Source organism: Lactuca sativa, chromosome 6, assembly GCF_002870075.4.
Source record: "Lactuca sativa cultivar Salinas chromosome 6, Lsat_Salinas_v11, whole genome shotgun sequence".
Lineage (NCBI taxonomy): Eukaryota > Viridiplantae > Streptophyta > Magnoliopsida > Asterales > Asteraceae > Lactuca > Lactuca sativa.
Genome location: NC_056628.2, coordinates 14817476 through 14842174, shown reverse-complemented (window position 1 = coordinate 14842174; position 24699 = coordinate 14817476). Strand labels below are relative to the sequence as shown.

Genomic DNA, 24699 nt, shown 5'->3' with positions numbered 1-24699 from the left:
GACATTTTCCTATTTCAAAAGATACGTCGACTGTAAAAGACCAAAAGCATGACCGCTTTTGGATTCGCGTTTTACATAGGTTCCATAAAAGAATGAACCGTGGAGAATACCGTTCAAAACATCAAGTGTACTCGAAATGGGGGAAGATGAATAAGGAAATCATGTTGTTTAATGATTTGTATACCAACATGAAACGTCAATGGAAAAGTTGAGAAAGCGATGATGCGATTTTGAGGAAAGCAATGATGTGATTTTGAGGAAAGCGCTGAAAGTGTATCAAAAAGTAAACCCGAAGGCTTTCAAGTTTCTTGAAGTTTTGAATTTTGTGAAAGATAACAAGAAATGACAAAACATCAAAACATCAGACGAGCATATCGATAATGGTTCAAAACGAACAGAACATCTGAGTTCGACCACACTACATCAGATGCTCGTGTTCAATTTGATTTGAACGAAAATGAACTTGTTCCAGTTTCACCACCTTCCCGACAATGGGAAGAGACAAAGCAAAAAGCAAAGACAAAAGCAAAGCGTCAGATTCAGACGAGTTGAAAGAAATGGGGGCCGACATGAAGAGTATAAAAGATAGAATGGACATGATTTTGCAAATTGCTTAAAAACATTATGCAAATCGTGACAAACTTCTAGTTTTTTTTTTCAAGTTTTAATCGGGTGGTGTATTTTCTTTAAGTTGTAGGTTTATGTTTCTAATTTGCTTTTCTAAATTTTTAGTTTTTTTTTTTTTAAGTTAAGCAATGTATGACATTTTTATTTTTAAATAATGAAATATTATCTTAAAAAAAAGATTTTATCCATTAAAAAAATAATAAAATAAACCCAAGTAATGCAATGTAATGTTATTTTTAAATGAAGTTTTATTTGATTAAATTATTAAAAAAAAACAAAAAACGTGACACTACTCCTTAGGTATGACAAAAAACCACTTATACGACAAAAAATGATATGACGCACATGTGGCAGTGAAATGATTGCGGTTTTGGTGGCATCACTTCGTCCTTAAAACCACCTTTTAACAATCAAATGGATTTCCTTTCACACTTAAACCATTTCAAAAAAGAATGAAGATTTTATTAAAGCTTGTAATGGTAGACGGTTTTCTAAAAGTCACGAGTCATATTGAAGAAAATTTTGTTACATGGGAATTAAAACTCGATTACTACGTCGTAATATTTTAATTTAAAGTATTTCCACACCAAATATTACATGCGCATTTGTTGTAACTTGTATCATGTTATATGGGAAAATGACTCTTGAGGGTAATTAACTTTTGTGTTTGTACTCATTTGGTTCATTTTTTTATTCAATATACCATTAAACTTATTGTTGGTGTTTACCATAGCCCTTTTGACCGGCTTTTGACCTATGATAGCCGGTCAAAGGGTTATGGTGAACACAAACAACAAGTTCGATGGTATATTGAGTACAAAAAAAGGAAAGGGACCAAATGAGAACAAACACAACAGTTGGTTACCCTCCTGATTCATTTTCTCTTTACTCATTTACAACAAATCCCACATCATCTCCTACTGATATTAATGACTTTATGAGATTCATTTTTGCTTCTCCTCAAAACATAACCGACGAAAGGACATTATTCATACATGTACAACTTTGTTATGCACTTGAATATTTATTAGGGGAATCTTGACTAAGCAGGCGCATTTCATGATTACATTTACATTTCCAATCAAATGATTTATCGTATCATGGATTCTAGACAAGTCTACAAACGAGTGGAATCACAGGTACTATGATTTTTGAGTTTACTTAGCTTTAAGATCGAACTCATGGGATAAGATACAACATCAATATGTACAATATTATGGTGATGTGTCTACAAAAGTAGCATGATATTATACATATTGATGTTGTATCTTATCCCATGAGTTCGATCTTAAAGCTAAGTAAACTCAAAAATCACAGCACTTGTGATTCCACTCGTTTGTAGACTTGTCTAGAATCCATGATACGATAAATCATTTGATTGCAAATGTAAATGTAGTCATGAAATGCACCTACTTAGTCAAGATTCCCCTAATAAATATTCAAGTGCATTACAAAGTTGTACATGCATGAATAATGTCCTTTCGTGAGTTATGTTTTGAAGAGAAACAAGAATGAATCTCATAAAGTCATTAATATCAGTAGGAGATGATGTGAGATTTTTTGTAAATGAGTAAAAGGAAAATGAATCAGGAGGGTAACCAACTGTTGCGTTTGTTCTCATTTGGTCCCTTTCCTTTTTTTTTGTACTCAATATACCATCGAACTTGTTGTTTGTGTTCACCATAACCCTTTGACCGGCACAAGTCAAAAGCCGGTCAAAAGGGCTATGGTAAACACAAACAACAAGTTCGATGATATATTGAATACAAAAAAAATAAAAGGGACCAAATGAGTACAAACGCAAAAGTTAATTACCCTCAAGAGTCATTTTCCTCATGTTATATATATATATATATATATATATATATATATATATATATATATATATATATATATATATATATATATATATATATATATATATATATATATATATATATATATAAATCAAATACTGTGGATGACACATTTCGCTAATAATAATTTTATTCAAAATTTTCAGAAATTGTTTACAAAAGTTAAAATAAATTAAAAAAAAACTATTTTTATTTATAAGCAAATATGCACGACAAATTTAGAATTTGCCGCCAAAAAACTTGATAGGTCAAAAAGCAAAAGCCCACCGGATATGGCGCTGTATCAAAGTGATTTGAAAAGAAAAAAAAAAGAGAAGGGGAAAAAAAAAGATAAATCGTCAAAAAGAAAATGTGTGTTGTCAGATGTTTGAGCTGTCATCCACGTGTCCAATCACGTTCGTGTGGGCCCAGACACCCCACAGGACGATATCGTGGCGGGAAGATCCACGATGTCCCTACCATGTTCGCGCCATTCAGCCATTGTGTCGGGAGTAAGTAAAGATTAGTCAAAGTCTCTTTCCAATTAGTTCAATATTCTTACCATATGTTAATATATTTTAAAATAATAATCTATAAATTCATGAATATTTAATAGAATAAAAACCTCCTACTGTTTGTCATATCTTCTATGTTTAAGAGTGTTATATCATAGGTTATTATTATTTTTTTAATTCGTACAAAGTATTTGATGTTTGTGTTACCAAGAGGTCCATTAATTCTTAGGGTGAGATAGACTTGCGAAACAAGGAAAATATAAAAGGGTATACAAGAAAAGGGTTTAAACACTTGGTGAATACATTATAGTTGATCTTAATAGTTAATAGTATAGTGAGTGTACTTTTTTTTTTGGAATGGCAAGAATAATAATCAAAGGAATGTCAAAAAACAAAGCAAGAACTTAAAAATACAAGGAAAATTAAACATGGATACATAAACAACACAAACCAACAAAATAGCAACAAACTTTGCTTCGGCCAACAGAAAAGGCAACTAATTTGCATGTAAATATGTGATAGAAATAACAAGTAAATTAATAGACATATTTGAGAAAATGCTACCACATATATTAATTATGAATAGTTTTGAATCTAGACTTTTGTGAGTGTTGTGTGAGCTTGATCAACTAGGATGAATCCTTTGAATTGTATCCCGTAATTGTTTTTCTTATGTAATTGTTTTTAGTTTCTTGCTGATTTCTAATAAAATATTTCACCTGCTCAAAAAAAAAACTTGGATGAAGGGTTTTTTTTTTTTTTTTTTTTTTTTTTTTTGTTTTTTTTTGTTTTTTGTAACAAATGATATGTAAAGAAGGAAATAGAAACAACTAGAAAAGGAAATCAAATCACTCAAAGCATCAGAATAAAGAAAATAATGAAAGTATAGTGATAAATTTAACTAATGACATTTGTTAAGAATCAATATTTTTTAAGAGTCAATCGAATTTTATTCATCCACAAATACATTTTACATCAAATCAAAAAAATATAATATAATTTGTTTGATGCTAAACCAGATATGAGATATAACCGGTTCAATAAATAATAATAAAAAAAACTATTTCGAACAATAGTGACAAAACTAGATGTCCTTTTTATTGCATTTATTATTTAATAAAAAGTATCTATTTATCATGTTACATATAAGATTTTTTTGTTAATTAAGAAATAGAAAGCTAATGAAATAAAAATCAATGAAATAAGATTTTCCTTCAAGTATATATTATTTTAAAAAATTGAACTAAATTTGTTTCCCATTAAAATGTCATCAGTTAAGTGTATAATATATAATTAGCACGTATATATATCTATCTCATTATCATGTAAATCTATTTTGCTTATTATTTTTATCACTATGATCAACATAGTTTTTTTTGTTTATTTAACTACTTCATAACTTTAGAAATTCAATACAAAATTTTGTACGCCATTTTAATTGTATATTAGATAGCCAATTAATATGTATATTATTGACATTAAAATCTGGTAAATTATCATAGTTGTCTTGCAACACAGGCAAAGATATCTTAAATAACATGAGTCAATGAATTAGACAATTAGTAATAAATAAAAATAAAGATTAGTTTTAAATTTTGATACATCTTAATTATTACTCTCTCCGTCCCAAAATTATAGTCCATTTTACCTTTTTGGTTTGTCCCAAAATAATAGTCCACTTCTAAAAATAAATAACATTTTTATCAAAATACCCCTTCATTATTACTCAACCAACTAAGCATTTAATTGAACATTAAATGCAAAGTAAAGACAAAACTGTCATTTTATTATATAAAGTTAGTGGTAATTAATGTTTTTTTTAATCTGTGTATTTTTTGTCTGTGGATAATAATATTGGGACAGATTGAGTATTATTTATATCAAAATATTAAAAAATAAATAAATAAATAAAACAAGTCCACAAAACATGGCAAGTAAAAAGGAATCGAGTGTTGAGAGACAGGGAGGGGCAAGCCAAGCCCCATGCAGTAGGGCCGACATCACAAGTATTTATGTGAAAGAAGGTGGCGTGGGGGGTGACCGATGACAATGCGCCCTTTTACCGGTCACGTGATCACTCCTCCCCTATTTAATTCTAGTATATGGTGCCATTTTCTTGGCACGTATCACATGATTTCTACCTTATGGATCAATACTTAAACTTGGTTTTAATTGAAAAAAGTTAATCGATTAATGAGTTTTTGTTTAAATATTTTTTATAGAAAATATTTGATAAGTTATTTATTAATTTTTTCAAACAATTAAAAAATAAGATAGTTTATACACGTAAATTTCAACATTAACAAGAAACAATAGATAAGACGATCTACGAGAACATAATATTATTGGTTATTAGTTATATCTCTGACAAAAATCGATTCAACCCACCAATTCAGCCCGAATACAACCCAAAATCAACAGGTTGAGTTGAGATTTTCAACTCATTTAAAGTAAATGCGTCAACCCGTCTTAACTCATTTAATTATATAGGTTGGGTTGGATAAAAGTTATCAATATTTTTTCAACCCACCAACCCATTTCACTTTTATATATATATATATATATATATATATATATATATATATATATATATATATATATATATATATATATATAATGTAATAATAATTTAAATATTATGATGTATTAGTCTAAGTATTAATTTATAAATTACAAATGTTGTATTATTAATTATGTTTTTAAAAATACAATCTTAATTCTTATATTTATTTCTTGGCGCCGAAAACACTAATTACACTTTAAAATCACTTCGAAAATGCATATCCTTAATGTTATTTGAACAATTCCTTTGAATTTGTGAATTAAGATTGTGTTTTTATCATACTTTGAAAGTTTATTTAAATCTGAAACTAATTTAAGTGGTGTAATCTTTAGTTTATTTATTTATCTTTTTATTTTAAACGGGTTTGGGGGTGTTTGTATAAATTAATTTATAGCTTATTAGCTTATTGTGGTAGGAATGAAAAGTTTTTGTAAAAGTGTTTGTGATAGGAATAAGCAATAAACAACAAACAATTGGAGAAATGCTTATTAAAATCAGTTTATTTAGCTTATTCATATCACAATAAGCTGATTTTCAAGGATTTCTATCCAAACACTTAAACTTAGCTTATTGTGGTGGGAATAAAAAATAAGTAATAAACACCATTTTTTCCCTATCCAAGCACCCTCTTAATCCAGGTTTAACCAATTTATTTAATATGTTGGGTTGAGAATTACATAAACGTGTCAATCCGGTGACAACCTATTTATCTGAAAGGTTGGATTTGATTAGAAATATCAACCTATTTAAATAAAAAGTTTGGGTTTGGTAGAAACCTATTGCCAATTCTAGTTATATCATTTGGTTTTGTATTTATTATTTTATATCTTTTAGGAAAACCATTAAAATGTTATAGAACATATAAGGAAAACTAGGGGTGACAACTCTCGATCAAACCCGTAACCCGACACTAACTTAACCCGAAAATAGACGGGTTTGAGTTGATATTTTTGACTCGCCAGCCCGTCAACCCGCCAACCCACCAATCTGTTTATTTCATTGGTTGGGTTGGGTTATCTGTTTGGGTTCGCGGGTCAACCCACCAACCCATATATATATATATATATATATATATATATATATATATATATATATATATATATATATATATATATATATATATATATATATATATATATATATATATATATATATATATATATATATATATATATATATATATATATATATATATATTAGGGGTGCAAACGAGCCAAACTACTCGTGAATAACTCGAGATCGAATCGTTAAAAGCTCGACTCGAGATCGATTTTAAACGAGCCCAAGCCGAGCTCGAGCTTAATATTAGACTTGTTTATTAAACGAGCTCGAGCTCGAGCCACTGTTACTTGGCTCAGTTAGGCTCGCGAGCCTAAACGAGCCTACATATATATAATTAAAAATTTTATTTTTATTTTTATATACTAAAATATATAGTAATTTAATAAATACCATTTTAGGAAATTAGAGTATATCGTATATGAGCCGATCCTAAACCGAGCCCGTGCCTGTGACATCCCCATTTTCACGGCCAGAAAAGACCGATTTTGTTTATGCTTTATAAAAATCAGAGTACTTCATTTTATAAAAATGTTGCGGAATTTGTTCCCAGAAAAACATGGTAAATACGTTATTAAAACATTTTCGATGAAACGTATTTATTTCATTTTAAAACGTTTGGGATGTCATCGTTAATACAGAAACATAAGCATAAACAGAACTTACAATTATTTACACTAGTGATCTACATCTCTTTAAATCTCTCAGTGTATTGTGACTTCATATCAACACCTGTGATAAAAATAAACTGAGTGGGTCAGGTTGGGAAACCTGGTGAGCACATAGGGTTTTCAACCCACAATAATATAATTATTATTTTTAAACATCAAACAATCAACCCAATTACCCATTCCCGTTATCCTCATATTACGTCCCTAAAACATCTAACACAAGGGACCTAGTCAAAGGACTATCATTGAGATGGAGTATATCTGGTGAGCACACAGTTCACACAGTTCGAATAAACACACAGTTCGAATAAACACACAGTTCGGTTAAACACAAAGTTCGAATAAACACCTACAGGTTGCGAGCCTGTTAGTGTTCCACTGGACTGTCTAGAATAGTCCGTGGTCGTCATCTATACTCCGCTAGATGACTAGATCATCAAGAACATCTATAACGAGGCATCTCATTATTTCATTTTATCACACAACAACTAATACATCTACCCATGTTTTACCCAACACATTTTGTAGATATAAAATACATATACAGTTTAAATCATTGAAAACATGTATAAAACGTTCATCCAGCATAGATAGCAAGTATACAGATAATATACACACACAGCACGTAATTTATATAAAATACTTCATATCTATGTGTAAGCTGAAAGTAACTATGCACTCACCTGAGAAGGTGGTGACTCGGTACTCGGACAGCGCTTCGTTTACTTTAAAATAATTTCCTTTGACGAAACCTAGTATTATCACCACTAGATTTTAGTCTAATATTACCGTGACTAATTACTAGTCTTATTATTATTATTATTATTATTATTATTATTATTATTATTATTATTATTATTATTATTATTATATAAGCGTTTAAACAATACTTTCCAACTACTATGTACAGACAGGGGCCAGACATAAAACACCGGAGGGCAGGACCATTTTGGCGTATAGCACTTCTGAAATCCAACAACCCTATGCGGCCCTTTAAACCAGATTCCCCGTACCGCGAGTAGTTAAAAGATATTATAATGACACTTATATAAGTCATAATAATAGCCCAAATATTTATTATAAATTTATAATAACAATACTAATTTTAAATATAAACTATATTTAAAATAGGGTAAACATAACTTACTTTCAAGGGGATTTTAGCTAGGAGTCGGGCTCTGCAGGGGCAGAACTTCGTCGCTGAATCTTTCTAAGAAAGATTCGTGCAGCGCTTCAGCGCTCACCTTATTATACTAAAACTACAGAAAGAGAAGTCGAATCACGAGGGACCGAAATGCTCGGGGGATAAGGAGAGAAAGACTCTTGAATCAAGAGAATGGTGCAAGAAATATGAGAGCCCAATGCTCTTATTTATACTAATTGAATTTTCAAAAACTACCCTCCATAATTACTTAATGACCTTTTAGTTATATAAACAACTAAACACCCCTCTATAATACTATTTTAAATGGATTTAATGATCTTTGTACTAAACTAATGTCGAAAGAACTCAACATTAGTTTTATAATAACCGCATCGTCGATACCTTTCTAATGATATATACATATGTATATATATGTGTACGTATACATGATTTATACTTTATTTTAATACGTAAATATACTACTATAACTTGTAACTCGCTCATACGAACTCCGTTTTTGACGTTATTTATATCCACGCGTAGGTGGAGACATACTCTACAACTTTCGTTTAGACTCCGTTGGTTAATTTTGACTTTATTTTTAAAGTTATATTTTTAACAGGCCAGGACAGGATTGGTCCGTTAAAATCTCATAACTTCTTTATTCGATGTCCATTTTCGTCTGTATTTTTATCGTTACGCTACTAATAACGAGATCTTCGATTCTTGTTTAGGTTGTGTCGGCTAAAAATCAATCGATCTAAAATTCGAATTTCGGGCTGTACACCGCTAATCCGAAACTTCGAAAAATCATAACTTCTTCATACGAAGTCAGATTTGGGCGTTCTTTTTATCGATGTTCTTAGTTTAACATATTCTACGACTTTTGTTTAGAGCGCTAAGGCTAAATCTCTATATATCATAAATTTACTATTTACGCTTCCCGGCGCCGTGCCGGTTCCGACGCGAAACTTCGACGGGTCATAACTTCTTCGTTATAACTCGGATTTCAGCGTTCTTTATATGTACGGAAACCTTGTGACATATTCTACAAATTCGTTAAGATTATTTATTCTAAATAATCTTTTTGTCAAAAAGTCGTTTTCGACCCCTATTGCCTCTAAATTGACTAGCCCGGATCTGCGGGCGTTACAGTGCCCGTACAATTCTTAACGAGTCGATCTCGAGCTTTGTACCACGAGGCTCGAAACGAGCCGAGCTCGAGCTCGAACCTATAAATATTTAAACGAGCCGAGCCCGAGCCTGGTCAGGCTCGAGCTCGGCTCGGTTCGTTTGCAACCCTAATATATATATGTTACATTTAAAAAATGATATATTTAATTGCTAATGAAATTTGATTTCCATCCGTATCCGTATGTGACTAATCTGCGTTTGCGATTCGTTAATTAAAAAAAGAAAAAATACATGTTGTTATTTTCAGATACTCACAAGTCACGAATGAAGAACACATCCACTTTCTATGAATGTTTTCATTTTTCATTTTTATTTGGATGTTATTGACTTTGTGAATTATTGTTGAAAACTTTTTTTTTTATGTTAATTACTTTAATCATTTAATGAATTTATGTTGAAAAAACCTTATTTTTTAAAATGTGTTGCTTATTTATTAAACGGGTTATATGGGTTAAGATTGACCGATTAACTTGTGAACCGCGAACCCATATACTTAGACGGGTTATATGTATTGGGTTGGGTTGAGGTTTCCAACCCACCAACCCGTGACCCGCCAACCCGTTAACCCATATATTATATGGGTTGGGCTGAGTTTATGTTTTCTGACCCGCCAACCCGTCAACCCGAACCCAACCTAGTTGTCAGACCTAAGGAAAACCATTAAAATGTCTAATAGGTATCGCATATTATCTAACATTTCAAAATAAAATTGACTGAACTTCGAATCTCATAACTTCAATTTTGGATACACTGCCATTAAAAAAATAACTTAGCTTTTACCAATTTACCATAATGACTATTCAATTTGAAATAAATTGGCCCAAACATTTAGGTTAACACCATTACAAATAAATTTCATTTATTTCTAACCCTAGAGTGTGGTAACGATATAAGGGTACGTGAGCGGATATGATAGTATAGTAAATACAAACATGTTTTTGTGTAACCTCTTGAAATCAATTAAAAAATCTCTAATTTTTCTATCGACTTAGCTTGATCAAATCCATCAAATGAACCACACTAAATCTTTTTTGTGTTTGATGTTTAATTTGAAACAACACAATCATCTTTAGTGTTGTTCTTAATCTTCTCAAGGTTACATCTTAATACCCAACACTCGAAAATATCAAATAGGTTTTATTTCTTTGTACGAGAAAATGTTTGGTCTGAATATTAATTCAAAATGTATTTTTTTTGACAGTGTTACTTGAATCTATAAAAATCTATAACTTTCATCCACAATGCAATTTGAATCCTAGACCATTGGCTGATGGACACTTGTCTGTCAACTCGTGATAAACTTATGGTTGATGTAACATAAATATAGTCTCAATTCTCAAACAAGTTTGCGTTAACACAAATTTATTCTGAAACAAGTTAGAAATTGATAATTTGATGAGTTTCATATAATCTAATAAAATTAAAGTTGAAATAAAGCTACAAATATGTCACAATTGAAATGTTTTAAGAAATTTTCATAATTTGAAAAATACTAAAAATAAAGAGTAGGTTGCAAATATTAAAACACCAAAATTAGAATAATTGAAGATCACGTTTTCTTTATATTTTGTTAATGTCATAGATCCTTGTCAATTGTATTATTGCAAAATCATATTCTGCACTTATATGGCAATTAAACATATCTTACGTATTTAATAACTTGTGATATGATTTTTACTTAACTTGATCATGCTAAAATTAGAAACAAATTGACTTAATGATCTTATAAAATCAACTAAACGCATTAAAAACATAATATTCCATATTAAAACTTTATTCTGTTAATTAATTAAATTTCATTGGCCAGCGCATATCTTCCAAATCTTCCAAAGATAAATACAAGAAACCCTAGTTGATTCATATAACAATAAAAATTTTACGAATTAAAAAAAATATATAAAAACAAAAACAAAAACCGGCGTTAATTTTAGACAACGGAAAATCCAATTTATAGACGGTTGTTGTCAAAGTGTGGCCGTCGGGTCGTTAGTTATTTTTTATAACATTTTTAATTAAATTCAAATTTAAATTAATATTTTCCACGTGGCAGTCCCCTGCCGTTGCTTCATTTTAAATGCTACCCATGGTTTGAAGTTGAAGGCAAGCAAAGGAGCACGTGCGGGCCCCAATCACGGTCCTACATGGCATCCATTTCCTTGACACGTGTCAAGTTGACTTATATTGAAAGAAATTGAAAATCAAGCCAAATTTCGGGCAGTTGTCCCCGGGCACCCGAATAAACAGTTTTCTAAATTGAACGTTATTTAGATTTTAGATTTTATAAAATACTTTCTATTTTTAAATAAATATAATCTCCAACTTTAATAGCCATACACTCTAACTCTATATTTATAATATATTTTAATACAAAAAATATTACTTATAATAAATAAAAAGTAAATTCCTTATTTTATCAATTAATATAATTTAGTTTTTTTTTTGTTTTTAATATTTAATAGGCCATACTACAATAATTCCATTATATTTTTGTCATTTTTGTGTATTTTGTTTGTTTAATAAACAAGCTTATTTATTGAAAAGCTAATTATTTAATCATGGTAAAAAAATCTTTCCAATATGACTAAAGTTTCTATATTCATATTTATAAAGTCATTTAAAGAACGATTTTACAAAATCCACTTGGTGTCCTTTTCGTATATATATTTATTTACTTTTTCATATTATTTAAGAAACTTGTTGCCTTCAATATAAATAAGACTTAAACCCACAGGGAGACAATTAACCGAAAAGCGTGTTGCAGTGCTTCTTTTTGTAATTCTAGAGAGACAAAGAGAGAGGTGATCTTTCATGGCGATTTAGTCGATAAAGCTAACAATTTCTTCAAATTTGGGCTCTCTATTAGCTGTACTCTTTTGTTTTGTTTCCTTTCTCTCTTCAACCCATTCCCTCCATAAAAAACCACTTCAAAGCAAAGTCTTCTGATCCATAAGTTACTGACAATTTCGTCGCCTGAAGAAGAAGAGAAGATGATGCAAATGGACCGGAGACCGTTTTTGGAAGAGTATGAAAAGCTTGTTGTTCGTATGAACACTCCTCGGTAAGTTAATTTGTTCTTCGTTTTCGCATCATTGTTTTCTGTATTTGTGATTTCTGAGTAAGTTTTTTGAACATGTCGGTTTGAACTTTGAAGTTGATTCGGTTTAGATCGAAGCGAAAAATTCTTACCTGCAAGAATTAAGTCTTGTGTTTAATAATATTTTAAGACCTAATGATCGGAATTTCTTTGACTTTTCAAAGATATTGAGAACAAATTCATCCAGAAGTTGCATTCAAAATCCACTTGTGACTTTTCAATACTAATTTTCCTTATTTTGCCCTAATTTTCAAGTTCAAGTTCAAAATTTGAATTTCCTTTCAGTCTGCGCGTTTGCTGATTTGTCTGTTTCATATCTCTTTGCCAGGGTCATGATTGACAATGCCGGTTGTGTGGACGCAACACGCATCATGGTAAGTTTCAAAGTTTGTTGACCAACTTCTATATTTCTTCGATCAAACTTTGAATTTTTCATATTTTCAACGAATTTGTTTGACTCACGCCATTTTTTTCTTTGATTTCAGATTGACAGTGTCAGGAAAGACGGAATTCTTCTCGAAGCAGTTCAAGTCCTCACAGATCTAAACCTTTCCATCAAAAAAGGTTACGTCTCCTCCGATGGAAGATGGAACATGGATGGTAATCTACTATTCCACCTTTACCTTTTCCAATTAACAAAATCCTTTAATCATTTTGTCAGATTTTCCTGTTTGCATCTTTTCGTTACTAATTACACTTTCAATCTCATCATCATCATCTACAGTCTTCCATGTCACAAATTTGGATGGCAACAAATTAACAGACGAAAGCATCATCAATTGCATTCAACAATCTCTCGGAACCGTTAACAGAACAAAATCAAAGTCGATTGACGGAATGACAGCCCTAGAACTCACAGGCACAGACAGAGTCGGCCTTCTATCGGAAGTTTTTGCAGTTTTATCAGAGCTCAACTGCGACATCATCGAATCAAAAGTATGGACACACAACGGCAGAATTGCAGCGATAATCCATCTAAAAGATTGTAATTCCGGTTCCCCAATTGAAGAACCCCAAAAAATAAACAGAATCGAAGCTCGTTTGAAAAACGTCTTGAAAGGCGACAACGACATACGAAGCGCAAAAACCTCATTCTCAATCGCAGTCACCCACACAGAAAGAAGACTCCATCAAATGATGTTCGCAGATCGTGATTACGAAAGAACTCCGATTATAAACACCAGCGGCCGTTATTCTCCGTTAGTATCCGTTCAAAACTGCTCAGAAAAAGAATATTCCGTTGTCAACATTCAAGGCAAAGACCGACCCAAGCTTTTATTCGACGTCGTTTGCACTTTAACAGACATGCAATACGTCGTCTTTCATGCCACTATCAACACTAGAGAAGACGACGCATATCTGGTAAATTTTCAATCTTTCTTCATCTTTTCTAATGGGGTTTCCCCAATTCATTTAAAGCTTTAATCTTTCTTAACGATTACTTCAAAATTCAAAATGGGGTTTTCTCAAAATTTTGTAAAGTTCTAATTTTTATTAATTTGGGTTTTAGGAATTCTTCATCAGACATATAGATGGAAGCCCGATAAGTTCTGAACCAGAAAAGCAACGTGTAATTATGTGTTTGAGATCCGCCATTGAAAGACGAGCTCCTGAAGGTGTACAGCTTGAGCTCTGCAAAACTGATAAACCGGGTTTATTGGCTGAAGTGATGCGAACTTTTAGAGAAAATGCGATTAATGTGACACAGTGTGAGATATCAACAACAATGGGTGTGGCTCATAATATATTTTATGTTACAGATGGAATTGGGAATTCTGTGGATTTAAAGGTGATTGATTTTGTTAGGGAAAGAATTGGGTCGAGTTGCTTGAGAGTGAAGGAACTGCCATTGATGTTTAAAAAGATTGAGAGGGATGAAGGTGGTCTTGGAGGTGCTGTTTTAGTTTCACTTGGTAGTTTGTTGAGAAGGAATTTATATAATTTGGGGTTGATGAAATCGTATTCTTGAAAGAAAAAGAAAAGAAGGGGGTGGAGTGAAATTCTTTTGAAACATGAGGGGGTGGTTTGAATTTTTATAGAAAAAGGAGGGGTTGTTTTGTAGATAAAAGATATACGAGGGATGTGGTTGTGGTAGTTATTGGTAGGTTTGGTAGATACATATACGGATCAGGGTTTTTGAAGGTTTGGAATTTGGATTGTCCACTCCCACTATTGGCTATTTGTTTTGGGAAGTGGATTGGATTATTTATGTACATAAATTCGTTACATGTTTGATTGATTTCTAAATATATTTACTTTTTAGTATTATCTTGTGATCTTTTAATGTATCCCTTCTTTTAATATCACGAGTTTTTATTTGTTTATTTATTTATGTATGGAAAAATTTAATATGTGTTTCTTAAATATTAAAATATAATATTTGTCCAATCAAATATCTAGATCTTATATTTATCATTCATAAAATTTTAAAATATCAAATTTATCCAAAATTTTACTTTTAACATTTTATAGTCAATTTACATAATTGTTTTTATCAATTGACTTTTATATCCTTCTTGTAAATCAAAATTTTAAAATCATATATAGCTTGACAAATTAAAACAACTAAAACAACAATCATCAACCAAGAGAGCAAGCGGATGAAGGGGCCACTTGAGATAGATAGAGTGAAGGATTTTTTGTGAGAGATTCACTATAAGGGTATAATAGTAAATTAATAAAAAAAAATAAGAATTTAAAACAAATGTAAACTGTTTTAAATTTGTTAAAAATAAAAATTTGGATAATATGATATTTTAAAAATTATAAAAATTAATATTATATTTAAATAAAGAATAGTGTAAGTCAACATAGATCATATGTTATCTACTTTATATGGTTTGGTTAAAACAAATGACGACTTTTATAAAACTGTCATTTTATTCGAATAGTAATCGTTTTGATTATACTTAGTTGTTGATTACTACTTTTGGACATTCAAGTCTTTAATTTTCATTTTAGCTGTTAAAAAAAATACATCATTTAGTCCCGGTTTCTAAAATAGTCAACATGGTTTGAATTATTAAATATTTTAGATGAACATTTAAGCCTACTTAGAGCATCCATATCGGTAAAATGGTAAGATCATGCAAAAGATGCCACCTCACCATCATGCAATTTTATTTTTGTGATGTGGTATTGCAAACTAGTTTTGCAAGTTGCGATGTGGAAGGTCTTATAAAGGTTAAAATACATAGATGGAGCCTAATGACTTCTGTTTGAAATTTCAACACATTTGAGGTTTATTATTTTAATTTCAATACATTTTAAACAATTATTCAAAATGTAACGACCCAAAAACCATAAGTAAAAATTTCATTTTTCAGATCATCAATCCTAACAACACATGTCTCGAAAAATATCCAAAATACAACTTTTCATAAATATCAGAGTAATAGAGATTATAAAATGCAGAAATCACGAGGGGGAGATGTTATGCCATCAAGTCGAGCTTTTCCCTTTTGTATCAGAAGTATCTGAAACCAAAAACATATATGTAAGCGGAACGTTTAGTAAGCTTCCCCAAAATACCACATAAGCAATACAAATAAATATAAAAGCATGTGGTTGTGTCAGGTTCGTGACAACCCCTAGGTCCGTGTCAACTCTATGCAACAACAAATGTTGTGTCGGGTCCGTATCAACCCTCAGATCCATATCAACCCCGGGTCCATATGACTCCGAGCCTAAATTGGGTCCATGCATATAAAATCACATAAGAAATAATCACATAATGTTACATGTCCTACACATACAAATCAAAGAACCGGTCTTTGTGCCTTCGACCCACTAGTGTGGTGAGAAAACTCACCTCTAACTAAAGATAACATAATACACACTCGAGCTGCTGCGTATATGTAGACCACACGAAAAGTCCTACGCTCAACGTACATGTCTCGTACGCCCAACGTAGGGACCGACTTCACTAACTTTTTAAGAAATAAAGCTAGAATGGAAATTACCTAAAACATCGGCTTTACACAAAATATTGTTATTATTTTTATGATTTACCGCTAATATAATGTGTTTTAAGGCAGAATCAATATGAGCAGTTCAGAAGTTGCACCTCATTAGTATTTATTTTCTTTTGTTGCAGAAGGAGATCATGATTTTCTTCGAGTATAATAATAATAATAATAATAATAATAATAATAATAATAATAATCTTGAAATTTATGAAAATATATAATTAAACCCTAAGCCGCTATTTGTTTTTTCTGAGGCAAAATGTTTGCAGTCTTTGAATCATATCTACAGACCTCTGCAATAAAAGAGGTGGACCAAATGTCTGCAGTCTGAAAGAAGAAGATTGTTTGTTTTGTAACATATACAGACTATTAGAATAAAATAAAATCTAATTAACCTGGTCTTTTTAAATCTTAAAAGAGTTTTTCAATAATTTTATGACTTTATTGTCAATAATTAATAAATGTAAATCAACTTTTATGTATTGTTGTATAAAAAGTGAAAATAAAATGGTATGAAATAACGTATATATTTGATAAAAACCAACAAATTTTGAATTTAACTTATAAAATAGATGAAAATAAACTTTGAATTTAATTGAAAATTTTTAAAATTTTCCAATTTATCTTCTCAATTAAATCAATTAAAATTGAGCACAAATATTTCTTCCAAGAAATGAATGATATTGCATCAAATAATGTTTTATAAAATCTAACACAAAAAATATAAGATAATATTAAGATTCTTTTTCATATATATATATATATATATATATATATATATATATATATATATATATATATATATATATATATATATATATATATATATATATATATATATATATATATATATAGCTCCAATGACCATTATAGTAATTAAATTTTGAGTAAATTACTAAAATCGTCTCTATGGTTTGCTCAAAATTGCACGTTTGGTTCCTAACTTTATGTATGTAAAGGACGAAAAACGCAACAAAATCAAACCACAGGGACAATCCGAGTGTAAAAAAAAGTTAGGGACCAAACGTGCAATTTTAACCAAACCATATGGACGATTTCAGTAATTTACTCTTAAATTTTTATTTATAAATTTGTCACAAAAGGTTATGATTGTGTCGTCAATTTTTTTTCCTTTAAGTATTGAAACTTTTTTTTTTTTAAAAAAAAGTTGTTTATCATAGATAAAGTTAGAATAAATCTAAATTAACAAAAACAAAGATATATGTGTTTTTTTAGGCTAGAAGATGTCTGAAGAGGTTTGAAAACTCTGGTCAACATTTGCGTCAAGAAGATGATGTACATACCTTTTTAGGTATGTAGCCTTCAAAAAACAAATAGTTTGCGAAACCCAATGTCTACACGTGGTCTGCACGACACGGACAGAAGAGGCCAAGAAGATATGTAGACAAAAATCAGACAACACCTAAAAACCATATGGACTCTACATCTTATGTGGGAAAGTTTTATCAGTATAAATGGCATATGGCATACCACGTAACCATTGTCAACCTTTTACCTTTTCAATAAAGATTCTTTTTAAAGTTTGTTGACTTATAATACTTGAAAAGAAGAATAATTACCAAATTTAGTCAAAACGAATAGTATGGTCAACAATGCCATCAACCTTTTACAAAAAAACGTTTTTGTTGTCGTATTTTGTATAAAGTTTGGTCTTTCTATTTCGTGGTGTTGGTATAAATCCATTAAATAGGGATGTCATCTACTTTCTATTTCGTGGTGTTGGTATAAATCCATTAAATAGGGATGTCAAAAGGTTTCGTAGGACCCCAATCTCCTATGTGGGTATTTTTTCAAAAAAACGGGGGCGGGCATGTGGTAAGAGTTAACTCCCATTTTAATTTATGTTGGGGAATAGGGCAGTCCCATCCCGAAACCCCCTATTAGGGAGTTGCTATGTGGCCTTCCGAACACCTAATTAGTTCTCAGGTCATCTACTTTCCTAATTCCCAAGCAGTAAGGCACTCTGCAAAATAGATAAAAGCTAGGTTAGAAAGCACTACCGAGGGATGGACCCCGATATTGCTCTCCGATGCCTAAATTAGATGTCGAATACGAAGTTTGTAAGATTGTTTATCACAGAAAAACTCTACCTCTTTCCTTTGGTGATGTTTGATTTTACAGGCTTCCAAAGGAAGGTTAGTTCTAGTCCTTACCTGATTTCTTTCATAGTTCGGGTAAGGACAACTATTTTCCTTGTACATCTTTATATTTGTTTATTATGGGTATTTGTATGTTGCACCTTTCCTAGGATATGTTTGTTTTAAGGATTTCGCCAAATGAGAATTGCCATTGATCCTTGGTTTATTCTTACACAACAAATAATACTTTTGGCCATTGAGTTTGAATGTTCTCAGTATTTGCTTACTTGGTCGACACAGGTACACCATTAAGTCCCTCAGTCTACAGAGTAAAAATGGTATGATTGCTCTTGGCAATCAAATCATCACACATGATTCATTTACAACCTTCATTAAATGTAGCTGGTCGTCGGTTAGTCACATCATCTGGTTGATTAGATTGCCTAATTAATGCTTAACCGGTCTTTATCTTTGTATATTAGATAATGAGATTTTGGAACCTTCTTTGTTTTGTACTTCTCGCTTTTTCCACATCCTTTTTTGCCATGACCCTTGACAAGTCATCCATTCTTTCCAACATTGACAACTTCACTTTAAACCGGTATGTTTAAGAGCACCACCTGTCTGCTATACATGATGTTTTGCTGCCCTCTTCTTCGTCTATTCTTGAACATCTGGTAGGCAAAGTAGGGTTTCACCTATGGCATCTTGTTTGTGGTTTGAGGCTTCATCCTAGCTCCTTCTTTCTTCAAGTGTTACGTTCGTATGGTGTCTATCTAATACAAATATGTCCCAACACTGTTTTAAAAGTTATTTCCTTTGAGGTATTATGTGTGTCTTCTTGTATACATTTGAGTGTACCGCTGTTTCGATACTTTTATCGTTTGAAGAAATATGGTGACTGGTAAGCCTTCACTAGTCGTCATTTTCCTTTAGTTCATGATCTCTTAGATAAAAATAGTGGATGGAATGGGAAAATTTATTGGGTAGTAATAACGGTCATTGTGGTTTATCACACATTTTACATCACATGTATATAAGTAGTTTTAGTCAATATATGTACCTAGTCTTATGCTATTATTCAGGAGTTAGTTATAGTTAATTCTCTATATACGTTAAATGTATTTGTTGTAAAATACACAAAAATATAGAAAGCATTCATTCCTTAAATTGTTCTCTTTGTCTTTATGGTATCAAGAACTTAGGGATGTTTTTTTCTTACCTCACTGTGTCGATGGCCAACAACAAAAACATCCTTGGTTTTGCAACCAATTCCACCTTCCAGATACCTTCGATTTGCATCAAATTACTCCTTATGGTGTACCACCATAATTTATGCCCTACAAACCTTTGACCTAGACTCTTTTGTGCTAGCCCTATATCCACTTGAAGAAACCTGTCGTGTCGATCTCCCACCGATTCTCCCAGCATTGAACCTAATCCAGACTACCAACTATGAAATAAAAGAGATCTTTATGTTCTCATCTAGCTCAAATCGATACTGTTGGAGCGCTCCCTGGCCATTGTCGCTCATCTGTCTTCATCTCACCTAGATTAGACGGCGATCAAGAACATATTCCAAGGTCAAACCCAGGCATGCCGAATGTCAATGAAAGGAGAACTCCAAACTCTTTCCAAGGTATCTGTTAAATGTGACTCGAGCATTTGGATAATCTTCATGGAGCATTTGGATCACATGGAACTAAATGGAGCACTTGAGGTTCATGGAGAATGTGACAAATGAACGGATCATCTGAGAAAGGAATGGATCGTTTAACAAAGGAACGTATCAAGTGCCAAAGGAACGAATCATATAGAAGGGGGTTTGGAGCAACTATAAGAGGTTTAGAGCACGTGGGAGTGATATCGAGCAACAAAGGAACCTTGTTGCACCATATGTTGAAGGGATGGGTCAAGAAGGATGATGTTGTGCTAAGGGCATTCCTTCTTGTGCCATTATGCTCTCTCTTGTGCCATGAGGGGTTTCTCTTGTTCCATAAGGATCCCTCTTGCTTCATGAGGTATTACTGTCGAGCCATGGAGTATGATCTTTCGCCATGCATGGCCTTGTTGTTCCATGTATGTTCCTGTTGCTCCAAGGTGTTATTGTTGCTCCAATCTTGATGTTCTTGTGCCATACTTGAAGTATTTTGCGCCATCCATATCCTTGTTGTGCCATGATGGTTCAAGTTGGACCATCTTGGTCCTTGATGAGCCAAGTATGCTATGAAGTCCTCTATGATGCTCAAGATCATTCAAGGATGCTCAGAAGTTGTTATTGCTCAAGGATTACACCATATTGTGCCAACATGATGGTTATTAGGCCTTTAGTGTTCATGATGCGCCACTTATACATCATGTTGCTCCAATATGGCACAAGGTGCTCCAGCACGTGTGTTGCTGATGCTCATGAGTTATATGACATGGATGAATGTTCCAGAAGATGCTTCATGGCGGTTTGTGATTGGTTGACACCTTTAATGGGCCTATGGGCCAATAGGCTTGTCCCATTAGGGTTTTAGGTCCGATCCCTCAAGTATAAATAGGGATGCTTGCTAGGTCATTTTGTATCTTGACTTCTTGAGTGTTAGGCAAATCTCTATGTAATTGTACTTGTAACCTCTGTTTGAGAGCTCTGAAATAAAAGAACTCTCCCCTCCTGCCCATGGACGTAGGTCACATTAACCAAAAAGGCCCCACGAGTTCCAAGAAGAACCCTAGACATTTTTGTGTGCCTCTTAGCCTATCTCTCCTTATCCTCCATTGTTGGTAGTGTTTGTGACTCATTTGAGGCATCACATTTGAGGTGCTAAGCTCTTGAAAGGTCAATTTCTACAAGTTACAACAAAGAGGTATTCATCTAACTAGTTTTTATGTTTCAAATATCAAAGTTGTATGCTACTTGTAGGTTTCATGCTTTGGATAATTTTATTGCATGTATAACTTGAGAAAACTTAGATCCAAAGCATTAGAGTTGTATGTGAACCATAAGGATGTTATAGTTCTCAAAACCCATCAAAAACAACCACTTGGGTTGATTAAGTTAAAAAGGAGCAAATGATGGAGCATAATGGAGCTGACCCTAACAAAAATGAAACACAATCAACACAAAAGGAAGGCTACGATGTTAGATCTCAAAATGAGAATTTTGTGACAGATTCAAACATGTATAACAAGTCTGTGGAGTCCTTCTCTACTAAATCCTCCAATAATAAAACTTTTAAAAAGATCTCAAAATTTTCTTTCTCCACCTTTTCGGGGTCCAAAAAGCAGGAGTTAGTTGACAATTTAAATGGACTCAATCATGAAGAAGATGTAAAAGAAGTAGCGGAAAAAATGAGAAGATTTGTAGAGATTGGTGAGATGTTAGGTTATGACATGCAGAGATGCAATGAAACGAGAATAGAACTCCTTTAAAGAATTAAGAGCTTAGAAGTTATTAAATAAATGTTATGTCCATAAACATATGTGGAGTGAGGGATGCTGTCAAAAGGAGAAATGTTTCAGGTTTGTGTAGTGTTCATGCATTAACTTTCTTGTGTATACAAGAGTCTAGAGTGGAAAAGGTGGATATGTTCGAACTTAGAAGTCTTTGGGGATAATTTTAACTTTGATTTTTGTAGTCTCATGTGCTAGGGATTGTCGGGAGGCCTTATATCCATGTGGGATCTTGCTACATTCCTTAAGCATTGAGCTGTTTGTAGTGAAAGTGTGATAATTGTTGAAGGTTAATGGGTTTATTCCAAACTTCATTGTTTCATGATTGATACATATGCCCCTCATTTGTATGTGAAAAAAGAGAGCTTTGGAATTACATTAAACATTTCATGGCTTCTAATGATGGTGATTACATAGTTTTTGGTGATTTTAATGCAATAAGGAGGCAAGATAAGAGACGGGGCTGTGTTTTTTTCTCAAAGAGAAGCATATGATTTCAATTCCTTCATTACAAATACAAGTATAAAAGAAGTTGCGATGGGAGGCCTTGCGTATACAAGGGTGTGTAAAGATGGTGAAAAAATGAGTAAGCTAGCTATATTTTTGGTTTTGTAAGGTGTTAGGATTCCTTATCCTGAAATTAGTGCAATTGCTCTAAATAATAACATTGCGGATCACCGACCCATCTGTCTCAAAGAGGACGTGGAGGATTATGGCCCTAATCCATTTAGGCTCTTTAACTCTTGAATGGAAGAAGATACTTTTGATAAAAAAAGTTAAATAAAGTTGGGATCAAACTGAAAATACATGCGTGGAATTCGAAGATATTAAACCTAAGACTAAATTTAAGCACCTAAAGCAAGATCTCAAGGTATGGTGGGATATTATCAAGATAAGTAAATGTTAAGAAAAGAAAGCTTTACAATTAAAAATGCGTGATCATGATGTTAAAATTAACAAGTGCTTTGCAACTGAGGAAGAGAAGAAGGATCGTTAAAGTATAAAGGAAGCCTTGTATCGGTTTGAAAAAAAAGAAGAAGTCTTGGATTTACAACAAAAAGCAAAAATTACATGGAGCATAGAGGGAGATGAAAATTCAAAATCTTATCATGGTATTTTAAAACCCAAAAGAAAACAGATTGCTATCAAAGGAATTAATTAGGATGGTGAATGGATTTCATATGCAAGTTCAGTTAAAAGTATATTTTATAATTACTATAGGGATAAATTCAAAGATGTTAATAATCTCCGAATTGGAGATCTAAATGGCAGGTTTCGAAAACTAGGGGATGAAGCTATTGCAGCTTTGATCAGGGACATCACTATGGAGGAGTTAAAGGTGGCAGTCTGGTTCTGTGGTAGTGATAAGGCTCTGGATGGGTTTAATTTTGATTTAATTAAACGTTATTGGGAAGGCGACTTATTGAAATTTGTGGCTGATTTTTTAGGAAGAGATTTTCTCTCTTCAGGGTGTAAATCATCTTTTATCACCCTTATCCCGAAAACTTCTGGTCTCATTGGAGTTGGCGACTTCAGAACAATTAGTTTAATTAGAGTTCAGTATAAGATTATGGCTAAAGTTCCAACTCTTCATTTTGCTAGTGTTGTTGATTCAGTAGTTAGTAGTGAACAAATTGCTTTTATCAATGGAAGGCAAATCATAAATGGTCCCTTGATGGCCAACAAACTAGTGAATTGGTTTAAAAAAACTAAACAGACTATGATGGTGTTGAAAATCGATTTTTGGAAAGCATTTGATTCTATTTCCTAGAACTATTTGAACCAAGTGATGTGTTTAATGAACTTCCCTCCTACATGGTGCGACTGAATTAAAGCTTGTCTTCATTAGGTTAGATCTTCTGTCTTACTAAATGGGAGATCTACAAAGAAATTTCAATTGTTTCGTGGATTGAGACAAGGAGATCCTTTAGCTCATTTTCTCTTTATTTTGGCTATGGAAGGGCTTAATGTGGCTATGGAATATGCAGGTGATTTGGTTCTGTACTAGGGCATTAAATTGGGTACAACTAACACCATTATATCCATCTTTGTTATGTAGATGATGCCCTATTTTCAGGGGAAGGGTCTAGGAGAAATGTCGAGAATCTAGTGGGAGTTCTCAACTGTTTTTATGTAGCTTCGGGACTGAAACTTAATTTGGCAAAATCAAACTTATTTGGTGTTGGTGTTCCCTTTGAAGATGTACAAGTTCTTACGTCTTTAATTGGTTGTAGAGAAGAAAAATTTCCTTTCATTTATCTTGGGATTCCAGTGGGTGATAAGATGGCTCGTGTTAAAGGTTGGGATCGTCTCTTTGATAAGTTCAGAAAGAAACTCTCTAATTGGAAAGTTAACACTCTTTCAATTGGAGGTAGGTCCATGCTTTTAAAAACTGTTCTTGGATCTATATGTATTTTCTACTTTTCCTTATTTGTGATGCCAGTGTTGGTGGCTAGAGATTTAGAGGCCTTACGTGCTAGATTTTTTTGGGG

At 32.3% G+C, this 24699-nt stretch overlaps 1 protein-coding gene and 1 long non-coding RNA gene across 2 annotated transcripts; one reads left to right on the top strand and one right to left on the bottom strand.

The window, feature by feature from the left end:
- Window positions 1–6748: 6748 nt before the first annotated feature.
- Window positions 6749–8593, bottom strand: LOC128126581 (uncharacterized). The gene is made up of 3 exons (XR_008224545.1): window positions 8418–8593; window positions 7954–8022; window positions 6749–7331 (listed from the first exon to the last, which is right to left on the bottom strand). It is a non-coding gene; the product is annotated as an uncharacterized LOC128126581 (long non-coding RNA).
- Window positions 8594–12331: 3738 nt separating this feature from the next.
- Window positions 12332–14970, top strand: LOC111918749 (ACT domain-containing protein ACR8). Its single transcript, XM_023914370.3, has 5 exons — window positions 12332–12666; window positions 13031–13076; window positions 13188–13302; window positions 13427–14064; window positions 14213–14970. The coding sequence occupies exons 1-5, from the start codon at window positions 12596–12598 to the stop codon at window positions 14669–14671; spliced, it is 1329 nt and encodes a 442-aa protein (XP_023770138.1). The 5' UTR covers window positions 12332–12595; the 3' UTR covers window positions 14672–14970.
- The last annotated feature ends 9729 nt before the right edge of the window (window positions 14971–24699 follow it).